We start from the raw sequence: 18,874 nt of genomic DNA on the forward strand, positions 1-18,874 counted from the left end.
GGCTGGAGTCCCAACCCTTACCACGTAACAGCTGACTGTCCTTCCGTCTCATCATCCATGAGGGAAACTGTATCTCCCTGGGAGGAATTGAAGAGGCTACAAAAGGAATTCATACATAAAATGCTCTTAGACCCCAGTTCGATTCCTGGATCAGGAAGACCCCCTGAAGAAGGGATAGGCTACCAACTCTAGTATTGTTGGGCTTCCCTGGTGGCTCAGATGGTAAAGAATCTGCCATGTGGGAGACCTGGGTTCAATCCCTGGGTTGGGAAGATCCCCTGGAGGAAGGCATGGCAACCCACTCCAGTATTCTTGCCTGGAGAACCCCATGGACAGAGGAGCCTGGCAGGCTATAGTCCATGGGGTTGTAAAGAGTCAGATACAACCGAGTGACTAAGCACAGCACAGCACAGTCTCAGGTTCACAGTTGGAGCTCAATAATTGCAAGTCATTGTTATTCCAGGCTGTCAGCGTTGAGCCAGCCTCCTTACATGCCTGGATTCACATCTCCTGCCTTCCACAAAGTGTCACAGATGCTATGAAGGAAAAGGCTCAGGGCATCTAGAAGTGACTGAACCCAAGGAGGGGGTCTGGGAACTCTGTTTTGTGGCTGGTTGATCAGAAGCACAGGTGACAACCTGGGGCTTGTGACCGGCCATGTGAAGGGACAGGAGAAGTCTGGTGGGACTAAGCCCTTCTCCCATGGGATCTGAAACTATCTTGAGGTGGATGGTGTCAGAACTAGATAAACTGTTGGACACCCAGCTGGTGTCAGAGAATTACATGATGTGTGGTGTTAGAGGTAGTGAGAATGCGTGTGTACAGCAGAAACACAGGAGTGTGTTTTTCCTACACACCCGGCCAGTGATTTGACCAGCTGTCACTCAAAACGAATGGTCAATTCCAACTTGCTCTTCTGCCAACCAAGGCCTGGGACAAATTTTGAGCTTTCTGACCTAATGATGATGTCTCTTCCTAACACTGCCCGGTTCTCTGAATTACAATGATTATCCCCCAAGATCTCCTCATACCAACACCTGCTGCAGACCTTTCCCTGAGATGACACTGCAAAGAATCCTTGTCACCAGTTCTCTTCCTGCAGCCATGGCAGCCATCACTCATAGATCACATTCTTTCCTCCTGAGCCTCGGTTACCCCTACAGAACATGCCCCAGAAGCCACGAAGAGTGAGACCTGTGAGAGCCACCCTTCCCTGGGAAAAGCAGGACCCAGGGCATGTCGATGTGCTTTTTTCCTTTCTCAGGAGAAATTCAGATGAAAACTGCATCAAGGCCAGCTTTGAACAATAAGACTTAGGAAATGCACTTGGAGAGTAAAGACGTGACAGCAGGGTGATGACAATAAAGAACAATGCACAGCTTCAAGCAACGATGAGAGGTGGGTTACCGGATCTACAAGTTCAGGCTCTGTTCATTTGATGACCTGACATCAGCTCTGCTCAAGTCCAACCTTTCCTTCTCTAGGAGGTGCACTAGAACCCCTGCATGAAAGGTGTGATGGGGACTGCCACCTGTGCCTACCTTGGACTTGACGGCCAGGATGATCTTGGGCAGGGCCACGACGAGGCACTTGAGAGCAATGGTGATGTACTTGAGCACAAAATCTGCGATGCCCACGATCCATAACAGGTCGAAGAAGTCCAGCGTCTCCAGGTTGGGCTTCAGGAATATGAGGCTAGGGGAGGAGTCAGAGTGTCAGAGTGCTCACTTAAGATCACTGGCCCTTGGCAGCTCCTTCTACTCACTCTGGGAGCCTTGTAAATATTACCTGTAGAAAGAGCACTAAACTGCGAGTCAGACATCTGTGTTCTGTTCCTGAATATGCTACTGACTTGCTATGTGACCTCGGGTGGCTATCTTAACCTCTCTGAGCCTCAGTTCCCCTAAGAGTTAAATGATGAGCCTGGCCTGGAACATCATAAGTTAAAGTCCCCTCCAGTTTTACGGGTCCACAACAGGCTTCATAAGAGAAACTGGGAGGAAGGGAGGGAGGGAAAAAAGCTGACCAGCACTATGAAGGAGGGAGAGAAGCAGGGAGGAAGGTTTTGACGTATGACAGTGTGCCAAGCCCTTTACTCACTGTATCTTCTTGTTCTGTGCAGTAAACATTGCTTACCCTCACTTTATAAATGAGGCACTAAAGCTTGGAGAGGTAAGATAAGTTGCCCAAAGTCAAACTGCATGCTAAGCATACAGGCATGAGTATCAGACAGACTTGAATTTGAATCCAGGCTTCTCCATTTTTTGAACACTAGGCAAATCATGTTCTTTCTATAAGCTTCAGTGTTCTCATCAATAAAATGGGAATCGTTCTGTCCCTCCTAGGGTTATTGGTGGAATTCGATGAGATAATAGACATACTACAGACTCTGCCAAGCAGCTCTGACAACGATAACCATATCTCTACAAGGCTGGCACTGTTATCTACCCATTTTGTAGACGAGAAAACGGAGACACAGAAAGGTAAAGGAACATGCACAGAGTCCTACCAATAAGGAACAGCGGTAGATTTGAAGCCAGGTGTGCCAGCGACAATTACTGCCCTCACTCCTTACTGTACAGTAGTGCTGCTTGGAGTGTGTGATCCCTCTTACCCATCCGTGACCAGGCAAGGCAACCTCACACTCAACTTCTGTACTTCACTCACGGGGGACAGACGAAAAGTCACTCTAAAACTGACCCTGGTCCAGGCCCACATGTATGTGGTGCGGCACTGCTGTCTGTCACCTCTGCAAATGACGATATTATTCATGTTAATAATACCTTGATTCTTTACATCATGCTGGCCCTACTCCGCCAGCTGTATGTGTCTCAAGTCATTTCATCTTCCCAAGGGCTCTAATTGATAGGCACTATGATTATTGCATTTTGAGCTGGGGCGTCTGGAGTTCTATGACGTCATGGAGCCCACAGTATCTCAGCCAGAATGTGGAGCTAGGATTGGAACCAGCACCCAAATTGTGCTGGGCCCCTCGCTTTTCTTTCTGCTGGATTAGAGGTTCCAAGCAAAGGCTACCCCAAGTCTTGCCTGTCCCCCAAAAAGCAAGGGTCAGTGCACACGGCCCAGGCTGAGTGCTTTCTAAACTCTTCCCACATACTCTGCTGGGCTGTCAGACAACAGTGCAAACTGAGGTCCCCTGATGAGAGCATTCTAGGAGTCAAATGGTCTGTTTTTTTACTTTTATTTTAAAAAATCGATTTCTATTTATAATAAAGATCTTTGAAGAGCTAGACTATGGGCTAAATCAATGAAAACAATCTATTTTGGCAATCTCTCATGACACCATCAGTGTCCTTCCACATCGGAGCCCCATCTCCATGGGATGCCTCGTCTCCAAGTCTGAGAGGCACCCAGGTTACGATATGGGGAAAGGCGGGTGGCCCTGAGCTCCTCTCTTCGTCTCTGCTCTTGTCTCTCCCTGGGCATATCCCAGGCTGGTGGGATGACTTTCACACCCTGCTCCTCTGTTATGCATGCATCTCTAATTGCAAAAAAATGAAGATGTGCCATCCACTTTCCATTTTATCCCAGAGACACCAATCTGTTACATTCACCTACCTGGGATTTACTTCATCATCTTTGCGTTTTTCTGTTGGCTTTGACGCCGGAAAGATGCCAAAGTGTTTTTCCACAGATTGATTGCTACATCCACTTATTTCTAACATACACTATGAACTTTAATGGACGGATACATTTTATTGTCAGTTTTCCACCCCATTAGGCACCACCACCGAAAGGTATAGTAATTCATCATAAAACAATAATATTATGACATGATTAGGACATATCAAATGCTGTACAGTTTGCTCAGTAGTTTCTGCATATTATAATATTTGGCCTCTCTAATCATTAGCCTGTTCAGGTGGGTAAAGCAGCAATTAACTTGCTCCCAGTTTCACAAATGCAGAAACTCAGGGAGGTTCAAAAAGGTTCCACTATTTGCCAAAGGGCACAAGCTGGTATGTGGTAGGACTCTGACCCTCTGACACTGGTCATCAGACTTCAAATCTTGGGATGATTCAAACTTTCTTTCACCTACCAGGACTAAGGTTCATTAAAAAGGGTTTCAATAAGCCTCAGTTTCCTTACCTGTAAAATGGCAACAGCAATACCCTGCCCACTTGGAAAGCAAAGTATCACTTACAAACACACTCTAGACCACTGACATCAAAGAGGAAGGAGCTCTACTGCTTTTCCCCAAGCCGCTCCCTTTCTCTTCATGTGTGCCAGTGTGACTCCGCCCGGGTCTGATGAGGGCACAGAGGTCTGAGCCTGCGAGTGTGATCATGCCCAGAAAATGGCACGAGCTGGAAATTCATCCAAGGTTCTGGGAAACTCCATCTCCTTTACCCTCCACCAGGACCTTGATCTTCTGGGCCGGGCAACTAATGCAATGTGTGAGAGGCATGTTGATGCCTTGGAACGAATTCCCCAAAGTGCTTTTATGCAACTTTGGGTGGCCCCAGAAAGTGGTGAAACTGCTTGCTCCTCAAAGTCCATTTTGAAAACAGATGGACATAATCTGAAAGCTGGGCTTGAGCTTCAACCCTGTACTAGAGACCGTCAGTGGCTAGTCCTTTCCCCTAGTGCACTAGGCCGTCAGTAGAAACTGCAAAATTATACACGCGGCTTGCATTCTATTTCTGCTCAAGAATTCCGCTCTAGGCATGTGTGCACGCACCAACAGGGTGGGATCTGAAGGCCACAGTGTGACTGAGGGCTACTAGATCATTCTCCAATGAAGGGGCTGTGGGCCCGCGTGCAACAAAGCCCCCCACTTTCCCACTGAGGGTCAGACTGCTGTGCTCACCTGTTATACAGCTGCTGGGAACTGAATGTGTAGAGCACATAGAGGGTATTCCCCGCTAGAAAGGCCAAGATCCACAAGATGACCAGCACCGACCTCTTCTCCTGGAGACAAAGCGAGAGATCTGTGGGGATGCTGAAATGTCAGAGGTACACCTGGCAGAATATTCCAGAATGCTCCCCAACAAGGGGCAAATGTTCCCTTCCTCAAAGGTTTGGAGGAAACACGGCTAATGGTGAAAGGAAGGGTGCTGGCATCTTTCCACCCCACTGGAACCCAGGCAATGGCTACAGTGAAGGTAACAGAAATGTGTGAACCTGCTTGGAGAACTATCCAGAGTCAGGAGGGCACCATGGTTAGCAGAACTGATTCTGGAGCTGGATGACCTGGCTTCAGATCCTTGATCTGCTACTTGGGGGCGGTTCAACCCTGGGCAATTACTTAAACTCACTGAATTTCTCTTTCCTCATCTGCTAAAAGGGTGCATATTATATCAACTTATAAAGTCATGAGAGCTAAAGCACATGAACTGTTTAGAACAGCGACTGGCATATAGGAAATGTTAGTTGACATTTGCTGTTAGGGATTGAGGCACAGAGAATTTAAGCAACTCTTGCTCAAGGGCACATGTTTTAATAATATTTTTTTTTTTTGGACCACACTGTGAGGCATGTGGAGTCTTAGTTCCCTGGCCAGGGATCGAACTCATGCCCCCTGAAGTGAAAACATGGAGTCCTAACCACTGCTCCGCCAAGGAAGTCCTTTAGGAGCACATATTTTAAGGTCTGGTGCCCTTATTCAAAAGTGAGGTTTTGTTAAGGTTTAAGTAAACTTGACAAATGTAAACATTTAGTCGGGCACAGGAGCGTGTTTCAGGGTCACTAAGTGGCAGGACCTGTTATTTCAACTTCACAACCCCTGACTCGATTCAGATCGACAAGTCAGAAACTGCTGTTTGAACTTTTTCTGGTATGTACCTTTCCGGACTGACCGGTTCAGCGTAGGGGCACGTTTGTAGGACTACAGTCGACGTCAAAGCCCTCTGCGATCCAGCCCAGTTTCTCTTTCTTCAGACTTGTTTCTGACTAGTCCCCAGGAAGACAAGCTGGGAAACCTTCTCAGTTTGTTTTCTTGGTAGTCTCTCAGCCTGAGAGCAAACCCAGGAGGTTTCTAGAGGAAGCATAGAGCAGGGTGTTCCTGCCTTCGTACCCTGGGATACATAATCAGACCCCTGTGCTGTAGATTCTCAAAAGCCTGTCTCTTCCTGGACCATGGCGGCTGCATTGCTGGAATAAGATGAGGTCATAACTTTCCCAGTGTAACCTTCCCTGTGGTTTCGGTAAATGCTCCAGTCTCCAGACACAGCTCAGTACTTCACACACTGTTACAACACACATTTCCAAAGAGCCGGCAAAATAAATGCATCTCCATTCACCCATTACTCCAGGAGTGGTCAAGGTTAACGGCCTAAGAAACCACCTACAACCAACCAACTGCTCTTATCAATGTGATTAATCCACTCAGCAGCCCTTTTTATGCCAATAAATAATAGATTCCAGTTTAATCCCCTGTAAATCTGAACCAAAAGTAGAAGAGAGAGGGAATGAGCAATGCCCTGAGAAGCCAGACTCTGGAAGACAAGTGGGGTAGTTCTCCAGTAGTAAGCTGAGATTCCTAAACTAAGAGTCACGTAGACCTGCTGCCACTGAAATACGCACACGTAGGCAAAACATCACCTGAGTCTTCAAAGGGTGCAAAGACCCCTAGAAGCCTATTCATGGATACAGGCATTCCCTTGTCCTTAAAATTCAAGTCAAGGCACCATGAGGAAGACATTACTGCATCTGAAAAAGAGAGCCCCAACAGCCCCACTATGACACTGAACAACCTGCTGTTCTTTTCTATAGGTGATTTTTTTTAAAACAATTTTTCTTTATTTGGCTGCACGGGGTCTCAGTTGAGGCATGCGGGAACTTGGTTGCACCAGGTGCGATCATCTGTTGCAGAGCACAGACTCCCGGGTTGTGGCCATGTGCAGGTTCAGTTGTTGTGGGATGTGGGCCCAGCTGCTCCATGGCATGTGGATCTTAGTTCCCCAAGTAGGGATTGAACCTGTGTCCCCTGCATCGCAAGGCAGATTCTCCACTGTTGGACCACCAGGGAAGTCCCAACTTGTTCTAATAGCGACAGAAAGGCGTTTGCATGAAGAAGAAGAGACTAAGGGTTAAGAAGAACCTCTGGCTTCATGCCCTACTCCTGACTTCAACGTGCTCATTTGTTTAAAATAAAGACTGAGCTGCATTTTCGTCTCATGGAGGCCTAGGTGCTTCCAAGAAAGCAGATGACCCCAATGCAGAGTCAGAGAGGATTGTGGCTATGATAGGAGCCCATGTGCTGCAGAATACACAGTCTTGTTAAAAAAAAATAGCTCAGTTAAGTTGTTCCTATGAGCCAGGTGCTGCACAAAACACCATGCACCATCTTGTTTAATCCTCTCAGTGGGTGAATGAAGTGGGTGTGGCAATTCCTTGCCCAGAGGTGGCACCTGAGGATGAGATCAGTGAAGTCACCCCTCCAAGGGCTTGCAGGAGGGTGGAGAGGCTGGGATTTGAACCTGGGGAGCATAGGCTCTGGGCACAATGCCTGGATTCACATCCTGATACCATGCTTCGCACTGGCTGTATGGCCTTAGGCAGAAAACTTAGATCTCAGCCAAGAAATTCTGTGCCACTGTTTCCTCATTGGAAAAGTAAGTGAGATTCTGACTATCTCCCAAGTTGCTGGGATAGATCTCCAAGATGAGCTGTGAAATGGGTCCAGTTGAGTGCTCAGCAGGTATCAGAAGGCACTGGGGACGGTGGTGGTAAAACCCACACAGCCATCCAGAAGTGCCACTGGGGTGGCCTTAACCATGAGGGTGGGTTGGAAATGAGTTAACTGACTGAATGTCAGGAGGGTAATGGGACTTGGCTAGGGGCATGAGAGGAGAAGCTGCTCTTGGAAGGGAGAAGGGTGGCACACCTGGGGACCTGCCAGGGTAGGAGGCAAAAGAATGACTCCCAAAGGTGTTCCTGTCCTAATTCCTGTGGCCTGTGAATCTGTTCAGTTCCATGATGATAAAGGTTGCAGGTGGAATTAAGATTGCTAATCAGCTGACCCTGTGTTGGGGAGAGTTTCCTGGATTATCCAGGGGGTTGGTGCAAATAATCACAAGGGCCCCTACAAGTGGAAGAGGGAGACAGAAGAGCAGAGTAGGAGGGGGGATGTGTCTATGGAAGGATGTTCACAGAGATGCAATGTGGCTGCCTCAAAGGAGGAGAAGGGGCCAGGAGCCAATGAATGTGACTGACTTCTAGGACCTGGAAAAGGCGAGGAAAGAGACTGTCCTCTGAACCCTCCAGAAGGAAGACAGTCCTGTGGACACCTTAATCTTAGGTTAGAGGGATCCACTTCAGACTTCTGACCTATAGAACCAGGAGGAACCCATCTGTGTGGTTTTAAGCCAGAGTTTGTGGTCATCAGAGCAGTGCTGGGAGGCTGATTTGCCAGGTGACTCACCTTTAGAGAGACCTGTTCCCGGAGCGTGGAGTTGGCATAGGCGAAGGTGCTGGCCATTCCGATGCACACGGCAATGCCTGCAGGGCAGAGGAGGGGCCAAGACCACCCACTTAGATGCGCCAGGCCTGGCCTGGCTTACGAGGGACACGGGACACATACCTGCTCCCCTCAGAGTCAACACACTAACCACAGAGGAGAGAGAAAATCCCATCTCTCGGGCATTTGGGCTGCCATGTATATTGCTGGGAACCTCGAGGCCCCTGACTTAGGGATGGGATTGAGGCCACTGGGGGTAGGGTATTTCATAGGACCAGTTAGCGTGGGCTGTGCAGTCTGGTAAGGTCTGGGTTCAAATCTCAGCTCTGCCACCTCCTCTCTGGGTGAGCTTGGACTAGTCACTGCACCTCTCTGGGCCCAGCTTCCTCCTCCGTAAACACAGAGTAATAACAGAACTGAACTCAAGGAGGGACACTGCTTATGGTGCACAATCTCTGGCAGTCGCTTTTTGTCGTTCAGTCACGAAGTCGTGCCTCACTCTTCGCGACCCCGTGGACTGCAGCACACCAGGCTTCCCCACTCTTCACTAACTCCGGGAGTTTGCTCAGACTCATTTCCATTGAGTCAGTGATGCTATCTAACCATCTCATCCTCTGCTAGCCCCTTTTCCTTTTGCCTTCAATCTTTCCTAGTATCAGGGTCTTTTCCAATGAGCTGGCTCTCTGCATCAGGCAGCCAGAGTATTCCTATTTTCAAAAAGAATCTGAGGCATGTTATTTGTAATAAAAGCATATGTAGCAAAAGACCACAGCACCATAAGAAATGGAAGTTTCATGTTAAAAGGGAAAAGAATTCCTAGCTGACAGGAAAACATGACCTTTGGGTGCGGGGGGGAAGAACGGAGTTTTATTCCACAATTTGCTAAGCTACAATCAGAATTCTCCTTGAGCAGGGATTTTCAAATCCTACTTTTTGTTCCTTGTGGACAGGATTCTGCTTTTATGCAATGTACAGAATTTCCCATGCTTGCAGTTCACTTTTACTTTTTAAATAGTACATGTATTCCATGCATGCTTCCAGATCTACTTTATAAAAGATGAGTTGCTTTATTGAAAACATATAAAATCAAAATCAGTAGCCCCACAATCCCTTCTTATACCCTTTGATCAAGTGAACAAACCTGACAACTGAGAAAGAATATGACCAAATTTGGGAATAAAACTTGGTGGTGAATTTGCTGGAATTCAGGGTAAGAAGAAACAGGCCAGCTTCTATTTCTAGGAATAAAAAGGAAGGTGGAGAAGGGCATGGCAACTCACTCCAGTATTCCCACCTGGAGACTCCCATGGACAGAGGAGTTGTTGGGCTATACAGTCCATGGGGTTGCAAAAAGTCAGACATGATTGAGTGACTAGCACTTTCACTTTCTTTCATGAAAAGGTATAGGTGTACAGTATAATCTTTATCTACATTAGGAGAAAGGAGGGGCATGCAAAGGTTGAGGTTCAGTGGCTTGGAAAGTTTAGAAGCAAGGGGCAGGACCTCCCACTTGAGGCTTTGTCCACAGCACCTGGGGAAAGAGTTCAGGCACCCAGAAGGGGACCGGCACCACTGCCACAGGAGCCCGAGTCCAGCTGGTGCTAGACCTGGAAGGAGGTGCTGAAGGGCGCAGAGCCCAGTGCATACACAGATGACAGAAAACCAAAAAACCACCATTTTTTAATTGGTCAAAAAGAAAAAAAAAAAAAGGAAGGGACTGATATGGTAGCATCCCAAAAAGGAAGGAGTGACCTGGGTCAGCTGGAACATACCAGAAAGGGGCAAATAAGACACAAATAATGGCCTAACCTCTTCTAGATATTTCTTGTGGGATGTACTAGGCTATGAGATAATTTGTACTGTAATTTCTACCATAAGATAAAAACAATAGCCTAAAACTCTCCAGGACACAGCAACATCATGATCTAATACCAGTAACAGAAATAAATAACAGTGGACCAGAGACCACATTTATTGAATGTTAAGTATGTGTCAGGTACTGTGCTAAGTACTTCATGAATCATTATTGTACTTCCTGGTAATAATAGGTTGTATTTACTGAGCACTTGCTACGTGCAGGATCCCACGTTAAATATTTTACAGGTACTAACAATGAATATAATAATCATCTACACTTGCACAGTACTTACTCTCTGCCAGGCACTGACCTAAGGACTTAACACGTGTTTACTCATTTAACCTTACTCAATCTTATGAAGGCAGAAGCTGTACATATAATAGTATCTATAAGTAAGTAAGTAAGTGAAGTCGCTCAGTTGTGTCCGACTGTTTGTGACCCCATGGACAGTAGCCTGCACCAGGCTCCTCTATCCATGGGATTTTCTAGGAAAGAGTACTGGAGTGTTTTGCCATTTTCTTCTGTGTATCTATGATACCTATATAACAGCATATGAAATAGTACAGCTGTCCCCAACCTTTCTGGTACCAGGGACTGACTTCATGGAAGATAATTTTTCAACAGGTCAGGGATGGGGGGAATGGTTTCAGGGTGATTCAAGCACATTACATTTATTATGCACTTTACTTCTAACCTAATGCCACTGCTGAACTGACAGGAGGTACTGTTCCACGGCCTGGAGGTTGGAGACCCCTGAATAGTACAAATACTATTTTAACCCCCATTTTATGGATGATGGGACTAAAGCACAGAGAGGTTAAATAATGTCCCCAGCATCACACAGCTAGGAAGGGGAAGAACTCGGGTTCAGACTGGAGCAGTCTGAACTCCTCGATGCCTTCAAGTCACCCAACCGGCTGAGGAAGTTTCTATCACAACCTTTGCTGGGCAGATGAGGAAACTGAGGCTCAGAGAAGGTGCATGCCTTGCCCCAAGTCACATAGCTAGTCGACCAGGATCTGAACCCACGTCTGAAGAGGAATCCTGGCCTTTTAAGGACTCTGCACCATGAGGACCTCTACTACCTGCCCTTGGCACTTGGGATGAAGACCCCTGACCCCATGGGTGAAGTGGCAGGCATTGACCCCCGCATCCCCCCCACACTCACCGAGCTTATGCTGGAAGCATAATTTGGCCAGGAGGATGAGGATGAAGGGCAACCCTTTCTGGAGCCAGCAGATCACGGCCTTCAGCTCGGACAGGGCCGGGGCGGGTGTCCCGGGCTGCTCATCTCCCCCCTCGTCCGAGTGTGAGCGGTGATCCCCGCCCACGTGCTGCAGCAGGGAGCCCCCGCGGTGGCTGCCGTGGTGGAAGTGGTGGTGGGGCTGGCGATGGTGGTGGTAGGCGCCCCCCTCGCCGCGGACCCCGCCTTCCTCCCTGGACGCCGGCATCTGCAGGAACACGTCCCCACCGCCGGCCGCAGTCCCCAGGACCAGGCTGGACGGGAATGGGGTGGTGGGGAGGCCGCCTGCCGGGAGGCCGGATAAGCCCGAGAAGAGCGCTGGTGGGGAGGCCGCTTCCGCCTTCAGACTCTCAAAGACGCCGCCTTCGTCCACACTGGCCTCGGAGCTGAGCGCTTGGCTGCGATTTCTGGACCAGAAAGGAGGAGGAAGTCCCACCAAGTCAGGCAGTGGAGGGTGGGGGGCAAATGACAGTATCAGTAATGTTATGGGCGGAATTGTGCCCCCTCCCCTGGGAAAATCATACACTGACACCCTAACCCCCAGTACCTCAGCATGCGACTGTTTTTGAAGAAGGGTTTTTGCAGAGGTGATTAAAAGGAGATTATTAGGGCCAGCCCTTGTCCAGGTTCCCTGGTGACTCAGATAGGAAAGAATCTGCCTGCAATGCAGGAGACTGGGGTTTGATCCCTGGGTGGGGAAGATCCCCTGGAGAAGGGCATGGCAACTCACTCCAGTACTCTTGCCTGGGAAATCCTATAGACGGAGGAGCCTGGCGGTCTACAGTCCATGGGGTCGCAGAGTCAGACATGACTGAGCGACTGACACTTTAATCCAATATGACTTTTGTCCTTACAAGAGGAAATCTGGACACAAACACGAGAGGGTGGGATGATATGCCGACACAGGGAGGAGGTGGCCATCTGCAAGCCACCGAGAGAGGCCTCAGGAGAAACCAGCCCTACTGACACCCTGACCTTGGACTTCAAGCCTCCAGAACTGTAAGAAAATAAATTTCTGTCGTTTAAGCCACCTAGTCTACAACACCTTGTCATGGCCAACCCTCGCAAATTAATATAAGTAATAATAGCAATAGGTTTATAATCTTTATTGAAAATTTACTATGTGCCAGATACTTTTTCCAAGTGCTTTTCATTAAATTAACTCATTAAGTCTTCCTATCAACCCTGTGAATTAGGTACTAATAATACCCCCATCTTACAGATCAAGAAACTGAGGCACAGAAAAGAGTAACTTGTCTAAAGTCACACAGCTGGTAAGGGGTGGTACAGGGAGATTCAAACCCAGAAGGCTACCTCTGGAGTCTGCTTTCTTAACCACTTTACTTCACTGAAAAAGGAGCGCAGGGTCCTATGATTTGAGAATAACCTCAGGAACTCAGGTTCCCCTGGCTCTGTCATCTCCAAGTTCAATGATTCCCAGTTCCCAAGAGGATCCACCTTGGTTACAGCTGATATTTGGAGGGCAGCAGAGAGTAATGAGAAGAAGACTTAATTGGAGAAGCTCACATGTGAACCCTAGCTCCACCCTTCCTAGGGGTCTTAACAAGCCTACACTCAGTTTTCTCTCCTGGAAAATAGGTATAAACACTGTTCATGCATAGAATTCCTGGGGATCAAATTTAGAATACCCCTTTCAATATATCTGACACTAAGTAACTGGGAACTCTTATCTCTATCCTTATGCAAAACCTCCAGGGCCAACTGCCATTTCTAGTTCCAAGCACAGCCTCTTGTATTGAAATCAGATAAAGCATGCTGATGTTCTTTCAGAGCCACTGCCAGAGAGCAGAGAGCCTAGAGATACTCTTCCAAGAATGGAGAGCCTTGAACTGGGTGCCCTTTCCCATAAACACCAGGCCCCAGAGCTCTGGATGTCATGTCTTCTCTTGGACTTGTCCTTTTCAAATGGAATCAGTCTACAGAACAGGTGGAACTGACTAGTTTAATGTGCTGTGTCAGTGGGAGGGGCAAAGAGCCACCCTCTCCTCCTCCTCTCACCCCAGAAGAGGGCCCCCAAGGCACCTCCACAAACCCCTTCAGTATACCTAAAACACCCCGAGTTTACTCCAAGTGAGAGCTGAGTTCCACTCATCCTCTGGACTCCACAACCCAGGGCATACAGTAGGTGCTTAATAAATGCACGGCAGCTATCATCCAGGCACAAAATGGCCCCTGAGGGAGGCTCCAGGGAAGGTTTTACACCACCTTCACACTTGACCTTATATAAACTATCCCCCACTCAGAGAACAGGGTGAATTAAAAAAAAAAAACGAACATATATTCAATTATTTCACTATCCCACTAAAAGGGCTTCCCATTCTAAATGCCTTCCTGTAGTCTCAGATAAATCCCATCGATAGGGACTAATAGCATTCCCATTTTATAGATAAACTGAGTCTGTTAGCACAGCACAGCACACAGACTCAGTGTCAGAGAGATGAACTTGCCAGACAGCCTGGATTATCTCTGGCCCTGAACTCCAATCTCACCATGTGCTCTTTTCTCACCCAAGCGCTTCCTACTGGACAGCCTTTGCCAAGCCCAGCCCCTTCACTGGCTGGCCCCCACCCCAACCTGGTCCCACCAGGTAACTTACACTGATCCATCAGATTTCAGCTGAAAATCTCTCTTGCTCGGTGGAGCTTTGCCCACCTCCCAGACAATGACAGTCTCTTTCCTCTCTGTCCTCACTGTACCCTAACCTCCTATCATCCAGGCACAAAATGGGACTGATCATAGTTATTTTACTCCTTACCTGTGACTCTCAGCCCTGCGTGTACGTTATAATCATTCAGGGGAGTTTTTGAAAAATACAGGCCTTGGACCTAGTGTTGACCAACTGAATCAAAAGTCTTTGGGGTTGGACAGTATACCACAAGCTACAACACAGTACACTGATTCATTTACACGGCCTGTTCTCCTACTAAACTGTAAGCTCCTTGAGGCCACACACTGTATCTGATTCACTTCTTTATTCTCAGTGCCCAGCCAGCGGCATAGACCAAAGCAGGTGCCTAGGACATCACAAGGTGAAACAGCTAGATAAAGCCCAATCAATGAAAAAGAAACTCTTAGAAGTATACAAATTCATTAAAGTTATAATATTAATTCTAACTTGAAAAAAATCTCTGGGGTTACCTCTATTCCCTCAGAGCCCCCAGGTGATTATAACATGTACTCAGCACTGAGAATGGTACTTCAGACTGGGCCCTGCTCCATAAGGCTAAAGACTATAACTGTCTGCCTTCTATTGGATTGCCATGACCCAGCACAATGTACCTGGTACATAAAACATGCTCAATAAATATTATTTGAAAGAAAGAATGAATAAGTACACTAAAGGCTCTGAAAGGCTCTGAGAAGGCCTGCAACTGAAAAAATTAACTTTGTTTAAACCTCATGTTTCCCAAACTTATTTGAACACAGGATTATTTTCCTCCACAGAAAACCTACTCACATCTTGAAGAACATCTGTGAAACCCAGCAGGGGAGATACTGATCTGCAGAAATCTTGGGGCTGGCTTCACCGGCCTTACAAACTTGACCTGGGGGTAAGTCATTATAAACCACCAACTTTATGCCCGGGCAAGGGAGGGAACTTGAAGATGGCTACCTATTCCCCTACCTCCCATGGCCCATCCCTGCTGGCTCCAAAAGCCCAGGAAATGTGTGGTCCTAGTTTCTTGAGCTTGGGATGATGATAAAGACAATAATAACAATAGCTAACACCATGGCCGGAGAAGGAAATGGCAACCCACTCCAGTGTTCTTGCCTGGAGAATCCCAGGGACGGGGGAGCCTGGTGGGCTTCCGTCTATGGGGTCGCACAGAGTTGGACACGACTGAAGTGACTTAGCAGCAGCAGCAGCAACACCATGGCTATGATCCTCAAGGGCCTTCAGCTTTTTCTGCACTTTAAGAAGCTGAACTGAGAAAGCAGGAGTCCTGGCAGGTGCCCACAGTGGCCACCCTCTCCCCCACCACCCCAGGGGCCCTGGAAAACCTCTTGCCCGCCTTAAGCTCACCAGCACTCTGAGCTCACTGGGCTCAGGGGACCTCTAGTACAACCAGGGAAGGCTCAACCCACCAAGGGCCTTTTTATAGCTGGCCTCCCTTCCCTGGGCCTTTCCCCAGCATGCAGTTGAGATTTCAGCCTAAACGGGAAAGAATAATCCTTGGGGGGAGCAGAGGCTGAGCTTCCAACTTAACCACTTAAAGGCTAGAATGTGAAGCAACCTGGAAGGATAGTGAACCCACCAAAATAGGAGACGGCTGAAATGTAGAATCTCAAAGCACATACTTTGCAGAGGTCAAATTGACTGGGGCCTGAGTCTCAGCCCTGCCACTTCTTGTCTGTGTGACTTCAGGTATCTTACTTACCTTCTCTGAGCCCCAGTTTCCTCATTTATAAAATGGTGATAAAAACAGTCCTGACTTCCACAGGCTAATATGAGGGTGACATAAGAAAGTACACTAGTCACAGCGGCCATTATTTTTCCAGTGTCATCTCTGCCCCCAAAGACCTCACCATTCATCTGAAAGCAGACAGCAGTTCTGTCTTTGGAGGCTGGAAAAAGCTCCAACGGCACAGCTTATCACACATCCCAGGTGCTGTGTTTATGTATTTTCACTCATTCACAAGCAGTCCTGAGTTTTGTTATCTGCCATTTATGGGTGGGGAAACTAAAGCCTAGAGGTGAAGGTGCTTGCCAAAGGCACCGAAGTGGGAAGTGACTGATGTGGGATTTTGTCGAAGGGTTACCTGACTAAAGGACTTTTTCCCCAGAGAACAGAGAGGCTTCATGAAAAACTCAATACTGGCACTGGTGAGTACTTGGTGATTTTGCTGTGAACCTCAGAGTCACAGGGGACTTTAACTAGGAAAAGCTTGGTTGCCAGCTCCTTGGTTGTCTGTTCCAGTGTGGTGAGAGGGCTGGGGCCGGGAGACTGTCACAACCTGAGAACAGGGCCCCAAGCTCTGTACTCTTTTCGGCTTGAGTAGATAGAAATCCTAGTTCATTAGTGGTTTAACTGTTGCTTTCTTAGGTTCTGTATTTGTCTACTTGGCATCTACTCATTATGGGGCTTCCTTGGCGGCTCAGATGGTAATGCAGGAGACCTGGGTTCGATCTCTGGGTCAGGAAGATCCCCCTGGAGAAGGAAATGGCAACCCACTCCAGTATTCTTGCCTGGAGAACTCTACGCATAGAGAAGCCTGGCAGGCTACAGTCACTGGGATGGCAAAGAGTCAGACAGGACTGAGTGACTAACACTTTCACACACACATTATAGGTCAAACTAATGGCCAAACTTGTTTACAGCTTCCCTGTGACCCACAGCCTATATCCCCAACCATCTCCTTTATCTAATTCACATTCTCAGCCAATATTTCCTCTGCCTCAAATCACCCAGGGCTAGGTACCAGACAGCTAGAGACCACTCCTATAGCTTAGAGGCCATCAACATTATTCAAACTAGTCAACGCTAAGCTGTTTCCTCTGCCCTGCTTTACTTTGTGTGGAAAACACAATAAAAGCTGTGACCTATGCTTTCCCTTTGCTCCTTTCTGTCTCCTGGCTAACCCTGCTGTTCCCCATGTGGCCCTGTGTAGGATTGGATGCCCTCTTCTCTTGGGAAGTGCAAGCAATAAAAATCTTCTTTCAAGGTCATCAGCCTCTCCATGTTCCCACCCAGACACCTCTATAAATTAAAATCCCCTGGGTGCAATCATTAATACGGTTAGTCAAGGGGACCACTGGCTGCACAGGCTTTGAGAATTACCATAAGAGCAACAGCAAGCTGTTGTGTGTTGAGGATATGAGGTCATCTTTGTGCAAAGCAGTTTCCAATCAGATCTCCTCCACCCTTCTGACAAGTAGGCCTGAGGAGCAGGTAATATTCAATCCAGCTGTGGTTGTCCCCTACCATCTGAAGCTCTGAGCCTCGGATGGAATGAGAGTGATGCCTACCTTTCAGGTGGAACGTTTTCTGTGTTGCTGCTGTGGCGTCTCTGCATTTTTCTTAAGACCTAAAAGTCAACACAGGCATGAACCAGAGTCTCCCAACATTCCCAGCACCTAGATTGCCATGGTAACTATAAATAAGTACCACTCATATCTTATATCCCTAGAGCTTTCCGACATTTCGCAGACTGGGTTTCAGTCTGTTATGTCATTCGACCCTCAAATCAACATTCTGTCCCATGAGGAAAGTGTCATTCATGGATGAGGAGGATGAGACTTGAAGGTGGAGGAAGTCTTCACATGAGAGGAGAAAGAAGTGAACTATAAAGCAAAGAGGCGCCGGAGGAGGTGCAGTAGACAGACATTTGGGAGACACAGATCCTGGACTGGTGCCACCCTTAATTTGCTGTGTGACCCTGGACAATTCAGTAACCTCCTGGTGGCCTCAGAGTCCCAGAGGTTCAAAGGGAGAGGGGTGGAGTGTCTGAACCCAGAGCTTCCTTCCAGCCCTCACATTTGGTAAAGTGGTAATGAAGATGTGAATTCCCATGCAGACACGTCACCTGGTTCACTGTGAGGAACCACATGGACTTCAGAACTCCATGTTGACGACACCTCAGGTGGGCATTCAGGGTTCCAGGTGGGGATGTGACCACTGGATTCCAGAGAAAGCAGATCTCTCCCTCTTCCTTCTCTCCAAAGGGACACACGGGTCACAGGAGCTTACCAGAGATTCCAAATCCTAGATGGCACAGAACACTTAAGTGACTAGTCCAAGGAATGCCTTGAACCTAAGAAGAAGTCTTAGGGCTTCACGGGGAGCTATAAGCAGATGGTTCTGTTGCCTCCTTATCCCTTGTTAGCCTCCCATTGATTCCTCCTTGGTATTCCTGAGGACAGTTATGATCTGAACATATTTTGCCCTATGGTCAAACTCTGAGTCCTGATTGGGAAATACAGACATGTTTTAGGGCCTCCAAAGGTGACCCACTGTAACCAGAATAAAATCAAAGTTTGTTCCTGGCCTGCAGGCCTCACCTGTTCCCAACCTCACCTGCCTCCACTCTCCTTTTAACCAAGCCCCTTCAATCACACTGGTCTTTTCGTTTTTCAAAGATGCCAGCTTGTTCCTGTCTCAGGGCCTTTGTGCTTGCTGTTCCCTCTCTCCAGAATGCTTTTCCTTCTGGCTAGCTCCCTCAGGTCAAATGTCACCTCCTCCTAGAGGTCTTCTCTTCTTATTCTCCTGACCCAACATATGTTGCCCTGTTCAACTATCTTCATAGCACTGATCAGTTATTTACATGCTTGCTTATTTATTTATGCTCTGTCCCCCATTAGAATGTAAATGCCACAAAAGTAAGGCTCCGT

General features: G+C 47.7%; 1 protein-coding gene across 1 annotated transcript in view; it reads right to left on the reverse strand.

The window, feature by feature from the left end:
• RNFT2 (ring finger protein, transmembrane 2) overlaps window positions 1-18,874 on the reverse strand; it is a 65,108-nt gene that overhangs the window by 43,287 nt on the left and 2,947 nt on the right. Inside the window, exons 2-7 of the mRNA XM_055405211.2 lie at window positions 18,070-18,248; window positions 17,513-17,571; window positions 11,449-11,930; window positions 8,387-8,463; window positions 4,832-4,932; window positions 1,542-1,695 (exon numbers count right to left, since the gene is read on the reverse strand). Of these exons, the coding sequence (XP_055261186.1) occupies window positions 1,542-1,695; window positions 4,832-4,932; window positions 8,387-8,463; window positions 11,449-11,930; window positions 17,513-17,571; window positions 18,070-18,093 (897 nt within the window). The 5' untranslated portion in view covers window positions 18,094-18,248. The remainder of the gene's footprint in view (window positions 1-1,541; window positions 1,696-4,831; window positions 4,933-8,386; window positions 8,464-11,448; window positions 11,931-17,512; window positions 17,572-18,069; window positions 18,249-18,874) is intronic.

The sequence above is a fragment of the Moschus berezovskii genome, chromosome 19 (assembly GCF_049115385.1).
Source record: "Moschus berezovskii isolate FMDL1 chromosome 19, NW_MosBer_1.0, whole genome shotgun sequence".
Classification (NCBI taxonomy): domain Eukaryota; kingdom Metazoa; phylum Chordata; class Mammalia; order Artiodactyla; family Moschidae; genus Moschus; species Moschus berezovskii.